Source organism: Phocoena phocoena, chromosome 16 (assembly GCF_963924675.1).
Source record: "Phocoena phocoena chromosome 16, mPhoPho1.1, whole genome shotgun sequence".
NCBI classification, from domain to species: domain Eukaryota; kingdom Metazoa; phylum Chordata; class Mammalia; order Artiodactyla; family Phocoenidae; genus Phocoena; species Phocoena phocoena.
The window spans coordinates 45,867,002-45,889,485 of NC_089234.1; the positions used below are offsets into that span (position 1 = coordinate 45,867,002).

Below are 22,484 nucleotides of genomic sequence, written 5' to 3' on the forward strand. Positions count from 1 at the left end.
AATATGCATCATCACCATAATAGTAGCCACTATTTGAAAGCTTCTGAAAGCCAAGGAATTCCAAGGATTGCCCGTAGGCACCAGAAGCTTGGGAGAGTCAAGGAAAGATTCTTTCTGAGAGCCTTCAGAGGGAACATGACCCTGTTAGCACCTTGATTTCAGAATTCTAGCCTCCAGAACTGTGAGAGAATGAATCTTTGTTTTTCTAAGCCACCCAGTTTGTGATAGTTACAGCAGCCCAAGGAAACTAATATGGTGTGGTCCTGGCATAAGAATCAAATTGATCACTGGAAAACCCATAAAACCCGGAAATAGACCCATACTTATACAATCATTTGATTTTCAACAAAGGTGCCAAAGCAATCGATGGGGGAAAGAAACATCTTTCAACAAACGGTGCTGGGAAAATTGGGTTTCTTTATGGGGGAAAAAAATGAACTTCAACTCTTTGTATACAGCATACATAGAAAATAACTAAATGCAAAAGCTAAAACCATAAAGATTCTAGAAGAAAGCATCTTTGTGACTTAGGGATAGACAAAGATTTCTTAGGACACAGAAAGCATTAAGCATAAAAGAAAAAAATTAATAAATACTTATCAAAAGACATTAAGAAAATGAATACACAAGCTAAAGACAAGGAGAAAATATTTGCAAAGCATATATATTTATCTGACAAAGGATTTATGTTTAGAATATATAAAGAACTCAATTTAAAAATAAGACAAACCACCCCATTAAAAAAAATTAAAAGAGTTTAAAAGACAGGTCACAAAGAAAGGTATACAAATGACCAATTAGCACATTAAAACATGCTCAGTGTCATTTGTCATTGGGGAAATGCCAGTTAAAACTAGAATGAAGTATTAGTGCACAGGCACTAGAAGGGCTAAAACTAAAATGAATAGATGTAGCTAGAGATGTGGAGCAACTGGAACTCTCATACTTTGTTGTCGGGTTTGTAAAATGGTACTACCACGTTGGAAAAAGGTCTCGCAGTTCTTTAGAAAACTAAACATATACCTGCTCTATGACCTATGCATTTCATTTCCTTTCTAAACCTACCTAAGAGAAATTAATATATGTATACACAAAAAATCCTGTGTTTATAGAAGAATGTCTATAGCAGCTTTACTTATAATAGCCAAATCCTGGAAATAGTGCAGTTGTCTATGAACAAGAGAATGAATAAACAAATTGTGGTATAATTATACAATAGAATAAAACAATAGAAGGGAACAAAATCACTGATACACACAACATAGATGCATCTCAAAAGCACAGTGCTGAGGGGAAAAAAAAAGCCTTACATAATACAGTACATGTCACATGTTTCCAATATATGAAGTTTTACAAGAGACAAAACTAATCTATGGTAGAAGAAAATTTAGAACAGTGGTAGTCTCTCAGATGTGGGAAAGTTGCCTGGGAAGGGGCATGAGGGAACCTTCTAGGGTGATAGTGTAATAATATCCTGTGTCTTGATAGGGATTTAGTTTATGCAGGTGTATGCATTTGTAAAATGTCATTGAATGGTACACTTAGGGTTAGTTCATTTCATTGAATGTAAATTTTACCTCAAAATGAAAAAACTTGTAAACAAATGTTAAATTATATTTATATGGAGGCTGAAGTGGTCAGGGTGAAATGTACTGATGCCTCCAACCTACTTCAAAATGCATTTAAAAAATGGATTGATGGATGGATAGATAATGCAACAAAAACAGAGTAAAATGTTAACTGTAGAAACTGAGTTTATGGGTTTTCAGTGTATAGTTATTTTAGCTTTGCTGTATTTTTGAAATTTTTCATAATGCTGGGAAAGTTAATTGCCATCAATAAAGAATGGTTAAAATTGTATATCCATACTGTGGAAAATACTATATAGCATTTATTCTATTACGTGGAAAGACTTCTAAGGCTTTTTCTTAAGGCAAAAAACAAGTTGCAAAAAATATAGTATACCATTTAGTTTAAAAATTAATGTAACAGAAAGCTAAATTTCTGTATGCATATATGTAGAAATGCTTAGAAGTAGTTTGGGAAGGAGACAAGCATCTGTTTGTCTGAGAAGTAGTTTGGAATTGGGGATTTGTGGTTAAGAAGAGCTTTGACTTCATCTGAATGGTTTGACATTTTTAAGGCAAGAATGTATCCATGTATTAAAAATTAATAGAAAAGAAGGATTAAGGCTCATCACAGAGGAGTTTGTATACATGGGGATAAAAAGTTCAACATCATTAGTAATTAAATAAACATAAATTAAAATAATAGTGGTGTCAATTTAGTCTATCAGATTGTGAATAAAACAAGAATACGAGAATTCACAGTATTAGTAAGGTATGGAGTTGAGTACTTTCATATACGGCACCAGAATATAAATTGATAGAACCTTTCTGGAAGGTGATTAGACAGCATATAGTAAAAACCTTTAAAAAAAAAAAAAAGCCTATGCTTTTTGATATAACGTTTTCACTTATAGAGATATTCAAATAGTTGCAGAAAGATGTATGTACAAGGATATTCATTGCAATGGTAATTTTAAGAGTGGAAAATTGGCAACAACCTGTAAATCTATCATAACAGAATTAGGTAGGGAAATAAGGTATGGTGTGTCCAAATTGTTAATAATACTCAGCTACTGAAAATGGTGATATAGGATTATATTTATTTACACGGGAAAATGTCCACTATGTAAATGAAAACAAAATACAGACTGGAAGGATATATGCCAAAATGTTAGCAGTATATATATTGATAGTGGGTTTGTGGGTGGTATTTATTTTCTTTTTGTTTATGTTAATTTGCTACAATGAAAATACATGACTTTTTAAAAAACATTTTGTTGCTAGTGATGTTTATGAAGACTACACAGCAAAGTGGAAAATTCTTTTGTCTAATGAAAAAATTATACAGAATTGTTAGAGTAATGTGATTTTAAGTAATTTTTTCTGTGTGAGAAGGAAAACAAATACCTAAGTGTAACAAACACTTAAATGGTTATATTAACTTTAGGATCATAGGACTATGAGGTTTTTCACCTTGTCTATTTAGATTTTGGGATGATATATGTTTTATGTTAAAAAATTGTTTCATAAAATTTATTCTAGACCTTTTGTATAAACTTTCTTGAAATTTTTTATTAAAGAAGAGTATTAGTAACTTTAAAAATTTTTACTAGGGTCTACCTAGGTTTACATCAATAGATAACATGGAGTGACTTGAGGTGTTTATTATATTTGTTGATTTGTGACTGATTAAAAAGCTGTTTCCTATGAACTCTTTGAAGAAGTAGATCTATGGAAATATTCTCCTTCACTAAAATATCACTAGTTTTCTGATTTTTACCGGCTACAGATTTCACTTCCCCATTCAAAGTTCAGTAATATTATTTATTTAGTACTGTCTGTGTGCCAGGCACTGTACTTAGTCATGCATGAATATGCCTTTAGTATTAGAGCACAGTTCACAGATTTAGTTTTAGTTGATCAAGCATTCTAAGAAAGAAGAAATAATTACAAATCTCTTTTCTATATGTAAGCTTCTAGATATTTAAATCATTCATCATGTTTTGACATTTGACAAATTAAGTTGCTCTATTTTAGTAGTTTGTTAATGCTTCCATCTGCTAAGGAAGAATGATAGCTTCTCCACGACCACTGTGATGATATTGCAATAATTACTATCCTTCAAGGTGAAGGCTGATATATTGAGAGGATCACAGAAAGAGTATAGGACTTTCTGCTTTGAGATTCATGAGGTCAGTGATCATGTCTGTTATTGTTTACAGTTCTGTTGTCAGTCCTGGCACAGTGTCTGGCATATAATAGACACTTAAATTTACTGGTTAGTTGAATGGATGAACAACTCTATAGTCTAAAGAGAGGAAATGGGTAAAATAGCATTATAATTTTGAAAATCTTTGTATCAGTTCTGAGTGAAACACGTACATAATCAACTTTTGGGATGAGAATAAAAGGATGGTATGTACACACATGCACACACACACAAACACTTGTCATATATAATTATGCAGACCCTCCAATAGCGGGCAGGGAGAATTTAATCATCATATAAATGCTTAATTTCCTTATAATCATCATCATCGTTAAAAATAATATAATATATGATATATTATAAATAAATATTTATTATTTAAGGCTCTTCTTCCCTTGAAGTTAAGCAGTGATTTACATTTTAAAAACCTTTTAATACTAATGTCTTGGTTTGCATTGTATAGATTAATAAATTGTGCAGATTAATAAATAGTAAATAATAATTTGTAAAAGGTAAGATTTGCTTAAAGATGCTAATAATATATGAGAGGGCATAAGATTATACTAGTTTTTTAAATTATGCATTCCATCTCAAATGGTAGTTGGGTTGGTTATGTTCTCAAATGACATTTTTTATCTTCCCTTTTGTGTTTTCAAAGCAACGTTAGACATAGGTCTGAAGTGTTGACAGAAGTCCAGTGCAATAATGCTTCATCAGATAAATAAATGATATTTTAAAGCTTGTGATGGTCAGCAAAGCATGGCAGCAGCTACTCGTATGTCAGTTTTAAAAGACAAGGACAGGTACCCAAAGAAGAAGAAGCTGTCAGCCTATTTAGACACTTAAGGTTAAATGTCTTTAGGTTAAAAATGTTTGGAAAGACACTTCTCCTTATCCCTCTGCTAAATACCGCTGAAAACCCAGGACACTATAAAAGAATAAGAAGACTCTGAAAGGTGGAGAAAAGACTGACCAGCTAGGGTCTGTGGGGCTGTTGGAAAAATATGGCACCTGGGTGGTATCAGCAGAGGCCTGGTGGGGAGCCTGAACTTTCACCCTCTGCACCCGGCCCCCGCCCCCCAACCCAAAGGTATCAAGATGCCTTTCCCCCTCCCTGCCCTGGGAGTCAACAAGGGCAGTAGAATTTTCACTCCTGACTGGTAGTAATGAGGTGGCTCTCCCTTCCTGTGTCACAGAAGACCTGCTAAAACAAGATTTAAATAAGATCCAAAGTCTCATAACATAAAATCCAGGTTTCAATAAAAAATCGCTCCCCGAAGAACCAGGAAAATCTCAACTGAAATGTGAAGACAATCAACAGATACCAACCCTGAGATAACACAGATGTTAGAATTATCTAACAAGGGCTTTAAAGCAGCCATCATAAAAAGGCTTCAATAAGCAATTACAGCTCCTTGAAACACATGAAAAATAGACAGTCCCAGCAAAGAAATAGAAGCTATAAAGAAGAACCAAATGGAAATTTTAGAAATTAAAAATACAATACCTGATTTTTTTTTTTAATGCAATGCATGGGCTCAATGTGGAGTGGGGGTGACAGAGGAAAGAATTGGAGAACTTGAAAAAGAACAAAGGAATTCATCTGAACAACAGAAAGAAAATAGACTTTTATGTCACTTTTTTCTGAGGTGACTCAGAAAAGTTAGAATGGTTTAATAATTTTGGTCTAAAAGTGACTATATATTTCCTTTCAGATTTTCTCATAATGTAGAAAATAATAATAGCATAATGGTCTAGTATATGTAATTTTGGGGTTTATATTGGCTTGAAAATCTGAATTAAATTCCTAAATTTCCTATACTGGTTGTACTGGTCAAACAAGCAAACATTACATTCAAGAAACATTAAAATTTATTTAAAAAAGTGTAGGGACCTATGGAACTATTAAAAAATATTTAACAGTCATGCCTTTTTAGTACTAGAGGGAGAGGAGAAAAGGGGCAGGGATGAAAAAATACTCAATAACAAAAAATAGTGGCTGAAAACTAGAAATAATAGCTGAAAATTTCCCAGATTTGACAGAAGACATCAAGAAGCTGAGCAAACCTCTTACAGGATAAACCCAAAGAAATCCATGCCAAGACATATCATAGTCAAACTTCCTCAAACTAAAGGCAAAGAAAAAAATTTTGAAAGCATCCAGAAAGAAATAACACATTGCCTATAGGGGAAAAACAGTTTGAATGTTGTTGGATTTCTCATCAGAAAATATGAAAGCCAGAAAGAAGTGACATAATATTTTTGAAGGAGTAAGAGAAAAGAACTTTCAACAGAGAAATGTATATCCATTGAAAATATCCTTCAGGACTGTAGGAGAAACGGTGACATTCTCAGATGAAGGAAAGGAAGAGAATTTGTCATTAATAGACCTATCCTAAAAGAATCTCTAAAGGAATTTCTTGAAACAGAAAGGAAATGATAAAATGGAATCTTGGAACACCAGGAGAGAAGAAAGAACAGTAGAAAGAGTAAAAATATAGTAGACTTTTCTTCTTGAGTATTCTAAATAGTGTTTGACATTTTCTGTTTCACTATTTTCAAACATTATAACACTATCAAATGTGGTTCTCAATGTATGTGGAGAAATATTAAAGAAAATTATAATGGGGCTGGGTAAAGAGCCTTAAAGGTAAAGTTTCTATACTTTACTGCAACATGTGAAATGTTGACACCAGGAAACAGTGATAAGTTATATATAACGAATGCCTAGAGCAGCCAATTTTAAAAAAATCTGTTCAAAGAGATGTGTTCAAATATACTTTAGATAAATAAAAATGGAATTCTAAAATATGTTCAAGTTACCCACAGGAATGAAGGAAAAGAAAACAGGTAAAAGAAAGAGAAAATTAAAAATGGATATGTTCTAACTTATCAATGATTAAATGTAAATGTCAAAGTTCACCAATTAAAAGACAACGATTTAGAGTAGATTAAAAAAACGTGACACATTATATGCTGCTTGCAAGAAATTATTTCAGACACAACAGTATAGGCAGGTTGAAAGTAAAAGGCAGCCTTGTTTGTAATAGCTAAAAACTTGAAACAACCAAAATGCCCCTCAGTAGGTAAATGGTTAAACAAACTGTGGTATATTCATACTATGGAATACTACTCAGCAGTAGGAATTAACTGTTGATACGTGCATGAACTTGAATAGATCTCAAGGACGTTACACTGGGTGAAAAAAAGCCTATCTTAAAAAGACACACACCATATGATTCCATTTGTATAACACAACAGAATTACAGAGATGGAAAGCAGATTGGTGCTTTCTAGGGCTTAGGGATGGTTGGAAGGAGGGTGTGACTATAAATTAGTAGCACAAAGGAGACTTTTGTTATAGTGGAACACTTCTGCATCTTGATTTTGGTTACACAAATGTACACGTGATAAAATAGCATAGAACAATACACACATACTGTACCAATATTAATTACCTGGTTTTGATATTGTGTTATAGTTAATCTGAAATGTGACCTTTAAGGGAAACTTGGTGAGGGGTAAACCGGACCTCCATATATTATTTTTGCAGCTTTCTGTGAATCTATAATTATTTCAAAATAAAATGTTTTAAAAAACAAAAAGATAAATTATGAATAAGAAGAATTTGAATATCTTAATACATTAATATGTTTTATGCATTTTCAGGTACAGGAAAGCAAGTATCTTTAATATATACAATAAAATTCTAAACTAGCAGAATGCCTTCTATGTATGTTTTTTTTAATTTAGTTTTTCTTTTTATTAGCATTAAAGAGGCTTATAATGAAGAGGCTTTGAACCTTTTAGCCTTTATTTATTTTTTTAGTGTGTTAACTTCCCATTATAGAAGATTAGGATTTAGCTGTTGTTTACTTAACCCTGTCACCACTAACAGCCTTATTTATGTTTCCCCACTTTTCCACTATAGATATCATATTCATTTCAATTAGATCAGTATTCTGGTTTTTTAGTAGGATGGTAAAAACACTGTTCATATCTGAGATCTGATTCCTTTCCTCCTCTTGTACAACTTTTTGTTTTCCCCAGAATTAATAATTGTGTTCTTGCTTGTTTTTTATATACCTATGATTAATTGGATCCTACACTCTCTGAATTGCAAATATCTTTCTGTTCATTCTGAATATCAATTTTCCCATTTTCCTAATTTAAAGAGGGAGGTGGGCATAGGTTTGGATTTTAGAGCTTTGGTATAAAGAAAATTCTTAGTGTTAGAACTTTTTTTTTTTTTTTTTTTTTTTTTGCGGTACGCGGGCCTTTCACTGTTGTGGCCTCTCCCATTGCGGGGCACAGGCTACGGATGCGCAGGCTCAGCGGCCATGGCTCACGGGCCTAGCCGCTCCGCGGCATGTGGGATCTTCCCAGACCGGGGCACGAACCCGTGTCCCCTGCATCGGCAGGCAGACTCTCAACCACTGTGCCACCAGGGAAGCCCTGTTAGAACTTTCTTGTAAAACCAGAGTGAATGTAAATTATCTTTGCTACTTTTTCGATTTATACACATACTGTGTCCAGCTGTAGATAGACAAATGAATATTCCTTTATTTCAGCTTAGCTCCTGATAGCAAAGGGAATCTATAGATATTTGTAAAGAGTCTGTATCCTCATCAATCCCAAACATTGGTTACATAGAGAAGTGGGGAGAGCTGTGGAATATAGGCCAGAATACTTGGGTTCTAGTTCTGATTTAGTTGCTAATTGACATTTTCAGTCTAGGATAATCAGGTAACCTCCTTGGCTTCAGTTTTCTTTTCTCTTTAATAATGACAGGATCAGACTGGATTATAACTGAGACCTCATCTATCTAGTTCAGATGTGATTTCAGATAGATACATGATTTACTTTAATCCTGACTGTATATATAGAATCCCTAGATTAAGAGTGTTTTCATTTTCAGTATTTTAAAAGAAATACTCTGATGTTTAGAGAGAAGTTGGATTAAATGGCCTAAAGTAATTTCTAAAGCATTGAAGAGATGGGAAATTACAAAAGACAGAAATAGGGCATGAATGTCGTCTTTCTTGTACTTCAAATTATGATATGGGAATTGTGGTTTTAACTTCCTAAAGGTGCCTAGAAAAGGAAATTGTAAGTCACCTGGAACTTCATTGTTTACTACCCAGTAGGTTAGATTTGACACATATAATATGCTCTGAAACGATTAGGGTGGCTTTTATGATGATTTCTTTAAACTACTGACTGTAGAAGCTTGAGGGCTTCTGAGAGAGTTCTTTGTGGTCTAATAGTTTTTAGTTGATGTAACCGAGGTCAGAAGGTACTGTTTTTCATATGCAAGCATTTATTTAGTTGTGAATGCGATATGATAGATATTTCATATTTGGGATACTCGATTCATTTTCAGAGGGCATTTAGGTGAATTACATACATTTGGAAATGAATTTGTAAGTTCCTTACTGCACCTGTTGGTGTACTTGTGCATGTGTTCAATGATGCTGATAATATGCCTTCTTATGGCATCCTTTATAAAGCACATATGTAATTTAATAACAAATATTTGTTCATTGGTTATTATTCACTGATAACATTTTATTGGTTTTCAGGTACTAGAAGAAGCAGAAGCTCAACACTTATATCAGTCCATTTTGCCTGATATGGTGAAAATTGCACTCTGTCTGCCAAATATTTGCACCCAGGTTGGTGGAAATAACTTCTTCCTCAGTAGCTTTCTTGAGACTCACAGTAGAATTTCGTTTAAACTCTAATTGTCAAGGTCAAACAGAGAGATGGGAAACAGTTTTTTGCCAGAGTATGATGATTTTGCTATACTAAGGAAAAGGTTAGAGGCTACAGAGAACACTGCGAGTGGACATTAAAAATGCAGTATTCAATTTCTGAGCTTCAGTGTACAGTGTTGATGTTTGCTTACTCATACTTCTTTTTCTTTTTTTTTAAAATAATCTCTGACTTTCAAAAAAGGATAGTCATTATTTCAAAGCATACTAATGGATTTAGAAAATTTTATCTTCAAAATGGCTTAATACCTACTCCTTCCTCCCCTCTCCCCCAAAGTAGTGTATTGTATAACAAATGAGTTCATGATACATTCTTAACTTTTAAAAATAAAAGAAAGAATCTGGTATTATTTTGTTTTGTGTGGGAGTATATTATTTATTGCTACATAACAAACTACCTCAAAATTTAGTGGTTTAAAACAGGAAACTTTTATTATCACAGTTTCTGTTGGGAATTTGGGAGCAGCTTAGCTGACTGGTACTGGCTCGGGATCTCTCTTGTGGTTTCAGTCAGGGTGTTGGCCAGGGCTGCAGTCATCTGAAGGTTTGACTGAAGCTGGAGGAGCTACCTCTCAGTTGGCTCACTCACATGGCTGCTGGCAGAAGGCCTTAGTTCCTTGCTGTGGGGCTCTCTAGGCTGATTGGGTATCCTCGTGACATGGTTGCTAACTTCCCCAGAAAAAGCCACCCAAAGGAGAGAGGCAGGAAGAGGCAGTGCCTTTTTGACCTCGTTTCTGAAGGCACACACTATCGCTTTCACTATTTTTTCTCTGCATTAGAATTTAGTCAATAAATCTAGCTCATACTCAAGGAGAGGATAATTAGACTCTGCCTCTCAAGGGGGGGAGAGTATCAGTGAATTTGTAGATGTAATTATAAGAGGTTGTTGGTTTGTTCTTCATAATTCTTTTCCTGTGTTTCTCGCAACAGTAGCTTGAATTCGCCTCTGTCATTTATTTCTGGGGCCAGCCCCCTGGCTACATGGATGCTAGCCAGGTTTCTGCTAACACTGTTGATCCACAGGGGCCCTAGGGACATTTTGGGCAGAGCAATTTCTAAATGTGTAGGATGGTCCCACACATTGCAGTGTATCATTGGAACAGCACAAAAAACACAAGCACAGTCATTGGGGCAACCAAAAGCCATGTCCGAATGCCTGAGTCCAAATGTTGAGAACCACTGAATGTTTTTCCGTGTGCCATATTTGTTAGCATTATACTGTGATATTTCCAATTTTAGGTAACTGTAATTTCACCTCATTAATTCATTGTGTCTGAAATAAGTTTTTCTATTGAGCAGAGAAAATATATTTTAAAACTCCTTGTTGTTTATGTTGGAAGTTATTTGCTTGCTTATGTTTCATGTTCATTCTTTTTTTCTCCTTGCTTTTTTCCTTATGTAGTAAAATTTCTCCCTACCTCTTAGGTTCTGCCCCTTGTGAAGCCTTTCCTACCTCCCCCAGCCAAAGTTTATCACTCCTGTAGCACTCGAATCATACTTATTATTATTAGCACATTATTTTGTAATTTATGTTTTTATATGTCTCCTCCCCTAGATTATATTCTCCCTGAAGGGGGATCATCTTTGTGTCCCCAGGTCTAACATAGTGCTTAATTAAAGGCTTTTTTAATTCACTGTAGTTCATAATTAACCAAATATAGCCTTTAGATAGGAATCACTTTCTCCTCTTCTCTTCCCTTCATGCTTTAGAGAGGTTTCCCTATTGTACTTAATGAGATATGTATTCAAAAGCACCCAAGTTTGTAATCTATAACAAGTCAGTGGGTGGAACCAAAATCAGATTTGCAGCTCCCGTCTCTTTTTCCTGGCTTAGAACAACTATGTCCTTCCATTAGTGTACTAATGGGAGAACATTTTAATTTTGTCCTCTGTCCTCGACTAAAAAGTAAATCTCTGCTGTGAAAGTTAACATTTCAATTTGTTATCGAAATATATCTTCGGCAAGTTAAATTGCATATGTTGTTATTTAATGATTTATCATGTTAATGTTCTCTAGGCCAAATCTAAAAGGTAAATTTTAGATTTATAAAAATTAAATTAAAGGAAACAAATTTTGGACATGAACTTTTTGAAAGATCTTCATTCATGCTTTTTTAAATTACTTAATTTTTTATACAGCAGGTCCTTATTAGTTATCTGTTTTATACATATTAGTGTATATATGTCACTCCCAATCTCCCAATTGATCCTACCCTCCCCCTCCTTTCCCCCCAGGTGTCCATACGTTTGTTCGCTACATCTGTGTCTCTATTTCTGCCTTGCAAACCAGTTCATCTGTGCCATTTTTCTAGATTCCACATATATGCGTTAATATACGATATTTGTTTTCCTCTTTCTGACTTACTCTGTATGACAGTCTCTAGGTCCATCCACCTCTCTACAGATGACCCAATTTCGTTCCTTTGTATGGCTAATATTCCACTGTATATATTTACCACATCTTCTTATCCATTCGTCTGTCGACGGGCATTTAGGTTGCTTCCATGACCTGGCTATTGGAAATAGTGCTGCAATGAACATTGGGGTGCATGTGTCTTTTTGAATTATGGTTTTCTCAGGGTATATGCCCAGTAGTGGGATTGCTGGGCCATATGGTAATTCTATTTTTAGTTTTTTAAGGACCCTCCATACTGTTCTCCATAGTGGCTGTATCAGTTTACATTCCCACCAACAGTGCAAGAGGGTTCCCTTTTCTCCACACCCTCTCCAGCATTTATTGTTTGTAGATTTTTTGATGGTGGCCATTCTGACTGGTGTGAGGTGATACCTCATTGTAGTTTTGATTTGCATTTCTCTAATGATTAGTGATGTTGAGCATCCTTTCATGTGTTTGTTGGCAGTCTGTATGTCTTCTTTGGAGAAATGTCTATTTAGGTCTTCTGCCCATTTTTGGATTGGGTTGTTTGTTTTTTTAATATTGAGCTGCATGAGCTGTTTATATATTTTAGAGATTAATCCTTTGTCCATTGATTTGTTTGCACATATTTTCTCCCATTCTGAGACTTGTCTTTTCGTCTTGTTTATAATTTCCTTTGCTGTGCAAAAGCTTTTATTTTTCATTTCATTATTATGTTTATTTTTGTTTTTATTTCCATTACTCTAGGAGGTGGGTCAAAAAAGATCTTGCTGTGATTTATGTCAAAGAGTGTTCTTCCTATGTTTTCCTCTAAAAGTTTTAGTGTCCAGTCATACATTTAGGTCTTTAATCCATTTTCAGTTTATTTTTGTGTATGGTGTTAGGGAGTGTTCTAATTTCATTCTTTTACATGTAGCTGTCCAGTTTTCCCAGCATCACTTTTTTTTTTTTCCCCAATGTAACAGCTCCTTTACATTGCAGTGAAAATTGATTTGTATATTTTTTGCCTCTGAGTCCTTCCCTGTGGGATTTTTTAAATTATTATTCAAACAGAAGGTCACAAAAATTGTAATCATCCTCATCAGTTCACTCAGTCCCATGTAATTAATTTTTATCTTGAGCTTTTGTTAGCACTTTGATGAATTCATCAGTTTTCCATTAGAGTTCTGGAAATGCTTATGCATTCAGTTCAGCAGTATAGTCAGTTACCAGAAACCTGTACTTGTCAGAGTCTTTTCCATGAATTCCTTGAAGATGAAACCCTTTTATAGGAACATTTTTGCAAAAGCATCAGAGTACACCCAGAACTGTCTGTAAATGACAAAAGACTTAAAAATGACCATGGTTAAAGATTTGATGAAAGTTCATAATAATGCAACTGACAAGGAAGTATAGTTGTTTCTGAGATATACATTTTAAAGTAATAACTAGAATTATGACTTGTAACGTTATACCAGAACATACAAGATTTTTAGAAATTTCATGTAATGTCTGAAACATTTATATTAACATATTTCCATACAAATAGCCCAAAGAAAGTTTAGTATTAGTTGTTTTAATTGTTTGTTTTTTTATACTGCAGGTTCTTATTAGTCATCAATTTTACATACATCAGTGTATACATGTCAATCCCAATCGCCCAATTTAGCACACCACCATCCCCACCCCACTGCAGTTTTCCCCCCTTGGTGTCCATACGTTTGTTCTCTACATCTGTGTCTGAACTTCTGCCCTGCAAACTGGTTCATCTGTACCATTTTTCTAGGTTCCACATACATGCGTTAATATACAATATTTGTTTTTCTCTTTCTGACTTACTTCACTCTGTGTGACAGTCTTTAGATCCATCCACGTCTCTACAAATGACTCAATTTTGTTCCTTTCTATGGCTGATTAATATTCCATTGTATATATGTACCACAACTTCTTTATCCATTTGTCTGTCGATGGGCATTTAGGTTGCTTCCATGACCTGGCTATTGTAAGTAGTGCTGCAATGAACATTGGGGTGCATGTGTCTTTTTGAATTATGGTTTTCTCTGGGTATATGCCCAGTAGTGGGATTGCTGGATCATATGGTAATTCTATTTTTAGTTTTTTAAGGAACCTCCATACTGTTCTCCATAGTGGCTGTATCAGTTTACATTCCCACCAACAGTGCAAGAGGGTTCCCTTTTCTCCACACCCTCTCCAGCATTTGTTGTTTGTGGATCTTCTGATGATGCCCATTCTGACTGGTGTGAGGTGATACCTCATTGTAGTTTTGATTTGCATTTCTCTAATAATTAGTGATGTTCAGCAGCTTTTCATGTGCTTCTTGGCCATGTGTATGTCTTCTTTGGAGAAATGTCTGTTTAGGTCTTCTGCCCATTTTTGGATTGGGTTGTATGTTTCTTTAATATTGAGCTGCGTGAGCTGTTTATATATTTTAGAGATTAATCCTTTGTCCACTGATTCATTTGAAAATATTTTCTCCCATTCTGAGGGTTGTCTTTTCGTCTTGTTTATGGTTTCCTTTGCTGTGCAAAAGCTTTGAAGTTTTATTAGGTCCCATTTGTTTATTTTTGTTTTTATTTCCATTTCTCTAGGAGGTGGGTCCAAAAAGATCTTGCTGTGATTTATGTCAAGGAGCGTTCTTCCAATGTTTTCCCCTAAGAGTTTCATAGTGTCCGGTCTTATTACATTTAGGTCTCGAATCCATTTTGAGTTTATTTTTGTGTATGGTGTTAGGGAGTGTTCTAATTTCATTCTTTTACATGTAGCTGTCCAGTATTCCCAGCACCACTTATTGAAGAGACCCTCTTTTCTCCATTGTATATCCTTGCCTCCTTTGTCATAGATTAGTTGACCATAGGTGCGTGGGTTTACCTCTGGGCTTTCTATCCTGTTCCATTGATCTATATTTCTGTTTTTGTGCCAGTACCATATTGTCTTGATTACTGTAGCTTTGTAAAGTGTAGTCTGAAGTCAGGGAGTCTTATTCCTCCAGCTCCGTATTTTTCCCTCAAGATTGCTTTGGCTATTAGGGGTCTTTTGTGTCTCCATACAAATTTTAAGAATTTTTTTGTTCAGGTTCTGTAAAAATTGTCATTGGTTATTTGATAGGGATTGCATTGAATCTGTAGATTGCTTTTGGTATGGTCATTTTCACAATATTGATTCTTCTAATATAAGAACATGGTATATCTCTCCATCTGTTTGTGTCATCTTTGATTTCTTTCATCAGTGTCTTATAGTTTTCTGAGTACAGGTCTTTTACCTCCTTAGGTAGGTTTATTCCTAGGTATTTTATTCTTTTTGTTGCAAGGGTGAATGGGATTGTTTCCTTAATTTCTCTTTCTGATGAGAGGTCTTCATTCATATTAACCAGTGTCTTCTTTTACCTAGCTGAGTGCTCGATGATAAGGTTTACATCCTCTAGTTTTCCCCAAGTATTAGCTTTCAGGCATTTCTCCTCACCAGGAGAACAAATAACTTATTATATTTTAAATTATACTTATTTAGTTATTTGGGAAACAAGAAATGTTTGTGTTTTAAGTCCATTAAGCCTAAAATCATTTTTGTGGATAACCTGGTAAATGGTAGTTAAAAACTCATTTCTTACTAAAACCAAGGAACCGTGTGCTTTAAGCCATTGATACTTTGTCACCTTTTCTAAACTCATAGCTGGGCTGTAAATAAATGTATAGGAAGGAAAATGAAGATCAATATGAGCTCTCTATTGCTTCTTGCTTAGAACTGGTGTTTGCTAAGGCCTAAAAGGAGAGAATTTTGGATACCCTAATGAAAATAAATTCTTGATATTTCCTGTTTGTTTACTTTTGTATTTTCCCAAGGCAAATAGTTGAACTGCAAGTTTAGCATTTTCTTTTTCTAGCAAACTCTTATTCTAGCAATGATGTATGTTTTCTGTTAGAGAAAAGCAAATTGTTATAGTTGATTTGTCTTGCCTGCCTTTCCTCAGTTTCGTTTTGAGTGTTGATTCCTGAGATGTGATCAGGACAGTTCTCTATGCATACTGTTTTGAATTAAAGTAGATATCCAGGATTCTTAGTTCTGACTTATTAAAGGGAATAGGAAAAGCGTCCCTAAATATTATGTTGGAGCATTTTGAATCATAACAACTGATGTAAATTGGCAGTTGGTCTTTGGCTTTCCCAGCATGACTTTAAAAACATACAGTTTAAACATTTAAAACAGAATAAAACTCACTGAACGCAATATTCAGGTCCTGTGGAATATACTAAAAATAAAAGGTTAGTCAATTTGGGTTTGGTATAACTTGAAGACATTTCAGATGTAAAAAGCTTGAGGGAGAAATGTCCTACATCTTCCTTGACTTGAAATGATTATGTAGGAAATGCCTATATTTTTACAGGTTATACATAAATAAGTCTGTATACACATGTTCCATTAATTGCTTTAATAAAATTAGATTTGGGTCTTATAAATTGTCAATGAGAAGTGTGATTCAAAATTAGAAGGAAAAGACTTATTTATTGAATTATTTTCCTTAGTTCATTTTCTTTAGGACTGAAATAGAAAAATTGCTCTGTCCAATAATCTTTAATATAAGTGAGAACAAAATTTAGCATATGCAGTAGTAGTAGTTAAACTCAACATTACATTTTTCTGTTCTATCCTTTGTTTTAATTTTTCATTACATGTGTAATGTGTTTTTATTTCTTACTTGCTAAAGGAATCTCGTTTTTCATTAATACAAGTAATGTTTTGTGTTCTCTTCACTATCATTATTATTGATTAGAAATCTGCACTTTGTCAAACAAGTACATTTTCCCAATCATCCTTGATGAACTGCTCTTGACTTCAACAGTATTGCTGATTTAAGGATTCAAGAGTGGCCTGAAATTATTCCTGCCTTAATTTAGCAAATGCAATTTGGTGCCTCTGCTTTTGAAATTGCTAAACTAATTATTGCTCTTCTTGTCTGTATTTGTGTTTCCTCTATCAGCCAATACCGCTCCTGAAACAGAAGATGAATCATTCCATCACAATGTCACAGGAACAGATTGCTAGTCTTTTAGCTAATGCTTTCTTCTGCACATTTCCACGGCGCAATGCTAAGATGAAATCGGAGTATTCTAGTTATCCAGATATTAACTTCAATCGGTATGTTTTCAGCAAACCCCTTTTTAACATTAAAATGGAGAAGGTTGGCATTGAGTGATTTGCCAAACATTTTATGTACAATTATCTAATTTAATATTTACAATACAGTGAGTTAAGTGATATTTTTGCTATTTTGCAGGCAAGATAATTTAAGTTCATGGTTAACAAAACTTGCTTTGGGTCCAGGAGCCAGTAAGTCACAGAGCTAAAGTTTAGTCTCAGGTCTGTCTTACTCCAAGGCACATGTTCTTTCCACTCTGTCAGGTTGTCCTCCTCCTCTAAGTGCCCTGAATTCCTTATGCCTGTTCCGTGTGATTATTTAGTCACAGAACATTTGTTGTACATTATATTCTTTGTATGCTGAAATAATGTTAAAGCTGGAGTGAGTACGAGTACTCCTTTCTGTAAAGTGTGAGTTTAGAGTCATGAGACTGACTGTCTTATGAGACTTGAAAATACAGTTCTTAAGACAAAAAGCAAAAGTGAAAGTTGACTTTGACTTTTTATAGACATGATTAATTTATTAGTCTAATATTTTTTAAAAGGAAGACAAAATAATGTTTAACTTATTTGATTAAAGTAATGTGTTGTGAAGGTTGATAAAGTTTTAGATTCTAACCATTTTCCCACATTATTACTTTCTCCGTCATTTACATAAACAAAAACATTGTAAAATCTTCTTGGCAAATGATTATTGTTTTTTTCCTCCCTCCAACGCCCCCCCCTCCACCCCCCATCTCTGTTTTTCACCTGAGAATTATCTTTATGGGATCTGTGAGTAAAGTGTGAGGTTTTTTTCCCCTAATGTCAGGAGCGGGCCTTCAGAGAATTGTTCCAGTATATGCTCCTCTTTCCCAGTAGACTGTGTGTAATGTCCTCCTCCATTACCTCCCTCTAATCCCCATCTCCTGCCTCTGAGGGGTGGGGCAGTGTGGACAGGGTACAGAGAAGGAGATGTAGTGATGGAGCAAAGTCACATGACTTTGCTCAAAGTTGACAAAATTCTGTTTGCTGTTCTGTTTTTGTGTTCAAAGTTGATTGGTGTGGTAATGCCACTTATTTTAGTTTACCTTTTTAATGTTGTCTCGTTAAAAACTTTATTTCTAATGAATTTTAGATGTGTAAAAAAGTTGCAGAAATAGTACTGAGAGATCTCGAATACAACTCTCCTTAACTTCCCCTTATGTTAATATTACTATGTAACCAGACTTTGTAACCATAGTAAAGTTATCAAAACCAGGAAATCAACATTGGTATAATACTGTTAACTGAACTACAGACCTTATTTGAATTCCAAGAGTTTTTTGGGTTTTTTTGTTTTGTTTTGTTTTGTTTGCGGTATGCGGGCCTCTCACTGTCGTGGCCTCTCCTGTTGCAGAGCACAGGCTCTGGACGCGCAGGCTCAGCGGCCATGGCTCATGGGCCTAGCCGATCCGCGGCATGTGGGATCTTCCTGGACTGGGGCACGAACCCATGTCCCCTGCATCGGCAGGCGGACTCTCAACCACTGCGCCACCAGGGAAGCCCTCCAAAAGTTTTTGTACTGTATTTTTCTGATCCAGAATCCTCCCAGTATCCCACGCTGTGTTTACAGTAGTCCCCTCTTTTTTTTTTAAAGACCATTTATTTTATTTTTTTAAATTTTTATATTTACTTATTTATTTATTTGGTTGTGTGGGGTGTTAGTTGCAGCAGGCGGGCTCCTTAGTTGCAGCACATGGTCTCCTTAGTTGTGGCATGCATACTCTTAGTTGTGGCATGCATGTGGGATCTAGTTCCCTGACCAGGGATTGAACTTGGGCCCACTGCACTGGGAGCATGGAGTCTTATCCACTACACCACCAGGGAAGTCCCTTCAGTAGTCCCTTCTTATCTGTGGCTCGCTTTCCATGGTTTCAGTTACCTACAGTCAACCACAGTCTGAAAATATTAAATGGAAAATTCCAAACAATTCGTAAGTTTTAAATTGCACACCATTCTGAGTAGCATGATGGAATCTTGTACCGTCCCATTCCTTCCCATCCAGGACATGAATCATCCCTTTGTCCAGCGTATCCCACCTGTTAGTCACTTAGTAGCCTGACTTGGTTATCAGATCAGCTATTGAAGCATCGCAGTGCTTGTGTTCAAGTAACCCTTATTTTACTTAATAATGGACCCCAAGCAGAGGAGTAGTGATGATGGCAGTTGGGATATGACAAAGAAAAGCTGTAAAGTGCTTCTGTCCATGGAATTAAGAAGAAGGAAAAAGAAATTTATGGTAGCTTTGCTGTTACACCTCAAACTGCACAAGTTATGGCCAATGTGTGTGATAAGTGCTTAGTTAAGATGGAAAAGGCATTAAATATGTACAATAGGATATTTGAAAGCTAAAGACCACATTCACATAACTTTTATTACAGTATATTAGTATAATTGTTCTACTTTATTATAGTTATTGTTGTTAATGTCTTACTGTGCCTAATTTATAAATTAAACTTTATCATTAGGTATATATCTGTAGGGAAAAACATAGTATACATAGGGTTCCATATTGTCCGAGGTTTCAGGCAGCCACTGGGGAGTCTTGGATTTCCTATAGGTAAGGGGGGACTACTGTAGTTTTCTAAGTCTCCTCTACCCTGTTATTTCATTTTTCCTTTCCTTTCATGACTTTGACACTTTTGAAGACTACTCCTCAGTTATTTTTTTTTTTTTTTTTTTTTTTTTTTTTTTTTTTTTACGCGTTACGCGGGCCTCTCACTGTTGTGGCCTCTCCCGTTGCGGAGGACAGGCTCCGGACGCGCAGGCTCAGCGGCCATGGCTCACGGGCCCAGCCGCTCCGCGGCATGTGGGATCCTCCCAGACCGGGGCACGAACCCGTGTCCCCTGCATCGGCAGGCGGACTCTCAACCACTGCGCCACCAGGGAAGCCCCAGTTATTTTGTAGTATGTTCTTCAGTCGGGTTTGACTGACATTTTCTTCACAAATGGAGTGAGGTCACTGAATTTTTGACAGAAATAGCAGAGAACTGATGTTGTGTCCTTTTCGGTGCATCATATCAGTGGGCTCTTTTTAAAAAAATAAATAATTTTGTTTATCTATTTTTGGCTGTGTTGGGTCTTCGTTGCTTTGCGCAGGCTTTTTCTCTGGTTCTCTGGGGCAAGCGGGGGTATTCTTTGTTGCGGTGAGCAGGCTTCTCATTGCGGTGGCTTCTCGTTGCAGAGCATGGGCTCTAGGCACACGGGCTTCAGTAGTTGTGGCACGTGGGCTCAGTAGTTGTGGCTTACGGGCTCTAGAGCACAGGCTCAGTAGTTGTGGAGCACGGGCTTAGTTGTTCCACGGCATGTGGGATCTTCCTGGACCAGGGTTCGAACCCATGTCTGCTGTGTTGGCAGGCGGATTCTTAACCCCTGCGCCACCAGGGAAGCCCTATAGCCTCTTTTTGAATGAATCAGATTAATAGTTTTTTACATCATAGGTAGTCAGAAATTAGAATTATCCCTAGAAATAATTCTTGATCTGTAAGAATTACTTCCAGTCCAGAATGACCGTGAGGGATTTAAGCTTGCAGTATCCCGATAGCATTACCAAATAAGAGTTTAAGTAGGTAGGTCTGTTGAAGATTTGAAACCAGGCATGCTCTTGTCTTCCTGGCTGATGGATGTTCTTTTGGTCACCAGAACACTGAAAATTAATTAAGGCAGGTGAAACCTGTGGTAGTTTCCACAATTGTTTTAGGGAATCCTCAGCAGTCAGGATGTCTGCACTTGTCTCTCAGTGAGATGAATGTGTTTTCATAAGCCGAAAACAGCCAACAACCGCAACTATTCGCGATCATTGATGCTGTCTATTGGCAGCTCACTTTGATTTTCTGTCTCTGGAAGTTTCTAGTTGGGAAGCTTCTATACTAATAGGTTCAGTGAGAGTAAATGACTTGTAGCAGAAGTGGGACTTGAACACTGTCTTCTGTTCAAACTCATTGCTGTTTTGTTATGTCTCACTTCCTCTCAAGAGCAAAATGCTCTGCGTGCACTCCAGAAATGAAAAACAACCAATAGTTCCCCTTTTTCGTGTGGCTTATGAAAGATCAACTACCTTATTTGATGAGCCATTTGGTAAGCAGATTATGGAGCATTTTGTTGTTGTCATGTTTTCTTTTTTGCATGATTGCTGTTTATGATTATAGTTTCTGCCAGTTAGGAGTTGTGTGTGTGTGAGTGTATTTAGTCTCCAAAGGCTAACCAGTTGATTGAATAAGAAAAATAGTAAGAGTTTGTGGTGGCAAGCTGATGTCAATAAATTGAATAGGTCTTCCCTTTTTTATTTATCCTTGTGTTCTTCCAGCCCTGCTTAGTTATGTTAAATACCCCTGACCTTTTCCCCTGCTTGCCTTTCAGGGCCTAAACATTCTTATAAAGGCTTCCAATGTGATTAGCATCGATGCTGCTGAGATTGCTTAGAAACTGATGGTCAGAGATTAATTGTGGGTTGCAGCAGTGGTCAGCCCAGGAGGCTTTTACATCTGTCTCTTCCGTGGATTGAAAATGCTGTCAGGGCCATATGGCACAGTGCTTCACAGAAAAGCCAAGAATGACTTTCTGGCTGGGTTCCGGATTATCATTTGCTTCCACTTTAAAGTGGAGGTTATAGTGCTTTAGGTTTGATTTACTGTATACTAATAGGATTAATCCTTAACTTGAAATCACATGGGAGTATGTGTGTGTCTAGAATCCAATTCTAGTAATGTTATCAATATTCCATTCAGGGAAAGATTTTATTAAACTATGTTTCTCTTTATATGTATGGAAAGAAAAACACCAGTTAATAAGTAGCTGACCCTTGATTGACTTATTCCCTTGAAAATAAAAGTTTTGTTTAGAACAAGAGTGAGGTTGCCTACTGGCTTTTTCTGTTTATTTTCTTTAATAATCTGTAATTATCATTTGGTTAAATGCTAAAATGTCTTCCCTACGTGTGGAGGGGTTATTATGGCCTAGTTTATGTGCATATTTACATGCACGCCTGCTGACTCAAAATATGCCTTCAAATATACATACCGAGGGATCCAGGGATTTCCCTGGCAGTCCAGTGGTTAAGACTCCATGCTTCTACTGTAGGGGGTGCAGGTTCGATCCATGGTCTTGAAACAGATCCCACATCACGTGCAGCACGGCAAAAAAAAACAACAAAAAACCCAGGACTTGAAAATCTAAATTAACAACAACAACAACAAATGGTGTTGAGGAGTTAAAAAAAAACTGGGATGGTGCTTGATTATTATGAGAAGGTCTCATTCTCTCTGAGTCTCTGTCTTTTTCTGTTTGTCTCTCTGCGTGTCTTTCTCTGCGAGTTTCTGTCTCTCATACCCTCTTCTGTCTTCAACCCAACTTCTGTCTCTTTCTCTTCTCTCTGTCTTGCCAGCCCCATCCTTCTGTCTCTTCCT

The 22,484-nt window shown here is 35.9% G+C and overlaps 1 protein-coding gene across 1 annotated transcript in view; it reads left to right on the plus strand.

Annotated features, from left to right (window-relative positions):
- The window catches only part of PARG (poly(ADP-ribose) glycohydrolase), a 111,613-nt gene that overhangs the window by 40,202 nt on the left and 48,927 nt on the right, over positions 1 to 22,484 (plus strand). Inside the window, exons 8-9 of the mRNA XM_065894065.1 lie at positions 9,360 to 9,452; positions 16,901 to 17,058. Coding sequence (XP_065750137.1) covers positions 9,360 to 9,452; positions 16,901 to 17,058 — 251 coding nt within the window. The remainder of the gene's footprint in view (positions 1 to 9,359; positions 9,453 to 16,900; positions 17,059 to 22,484) is intronic.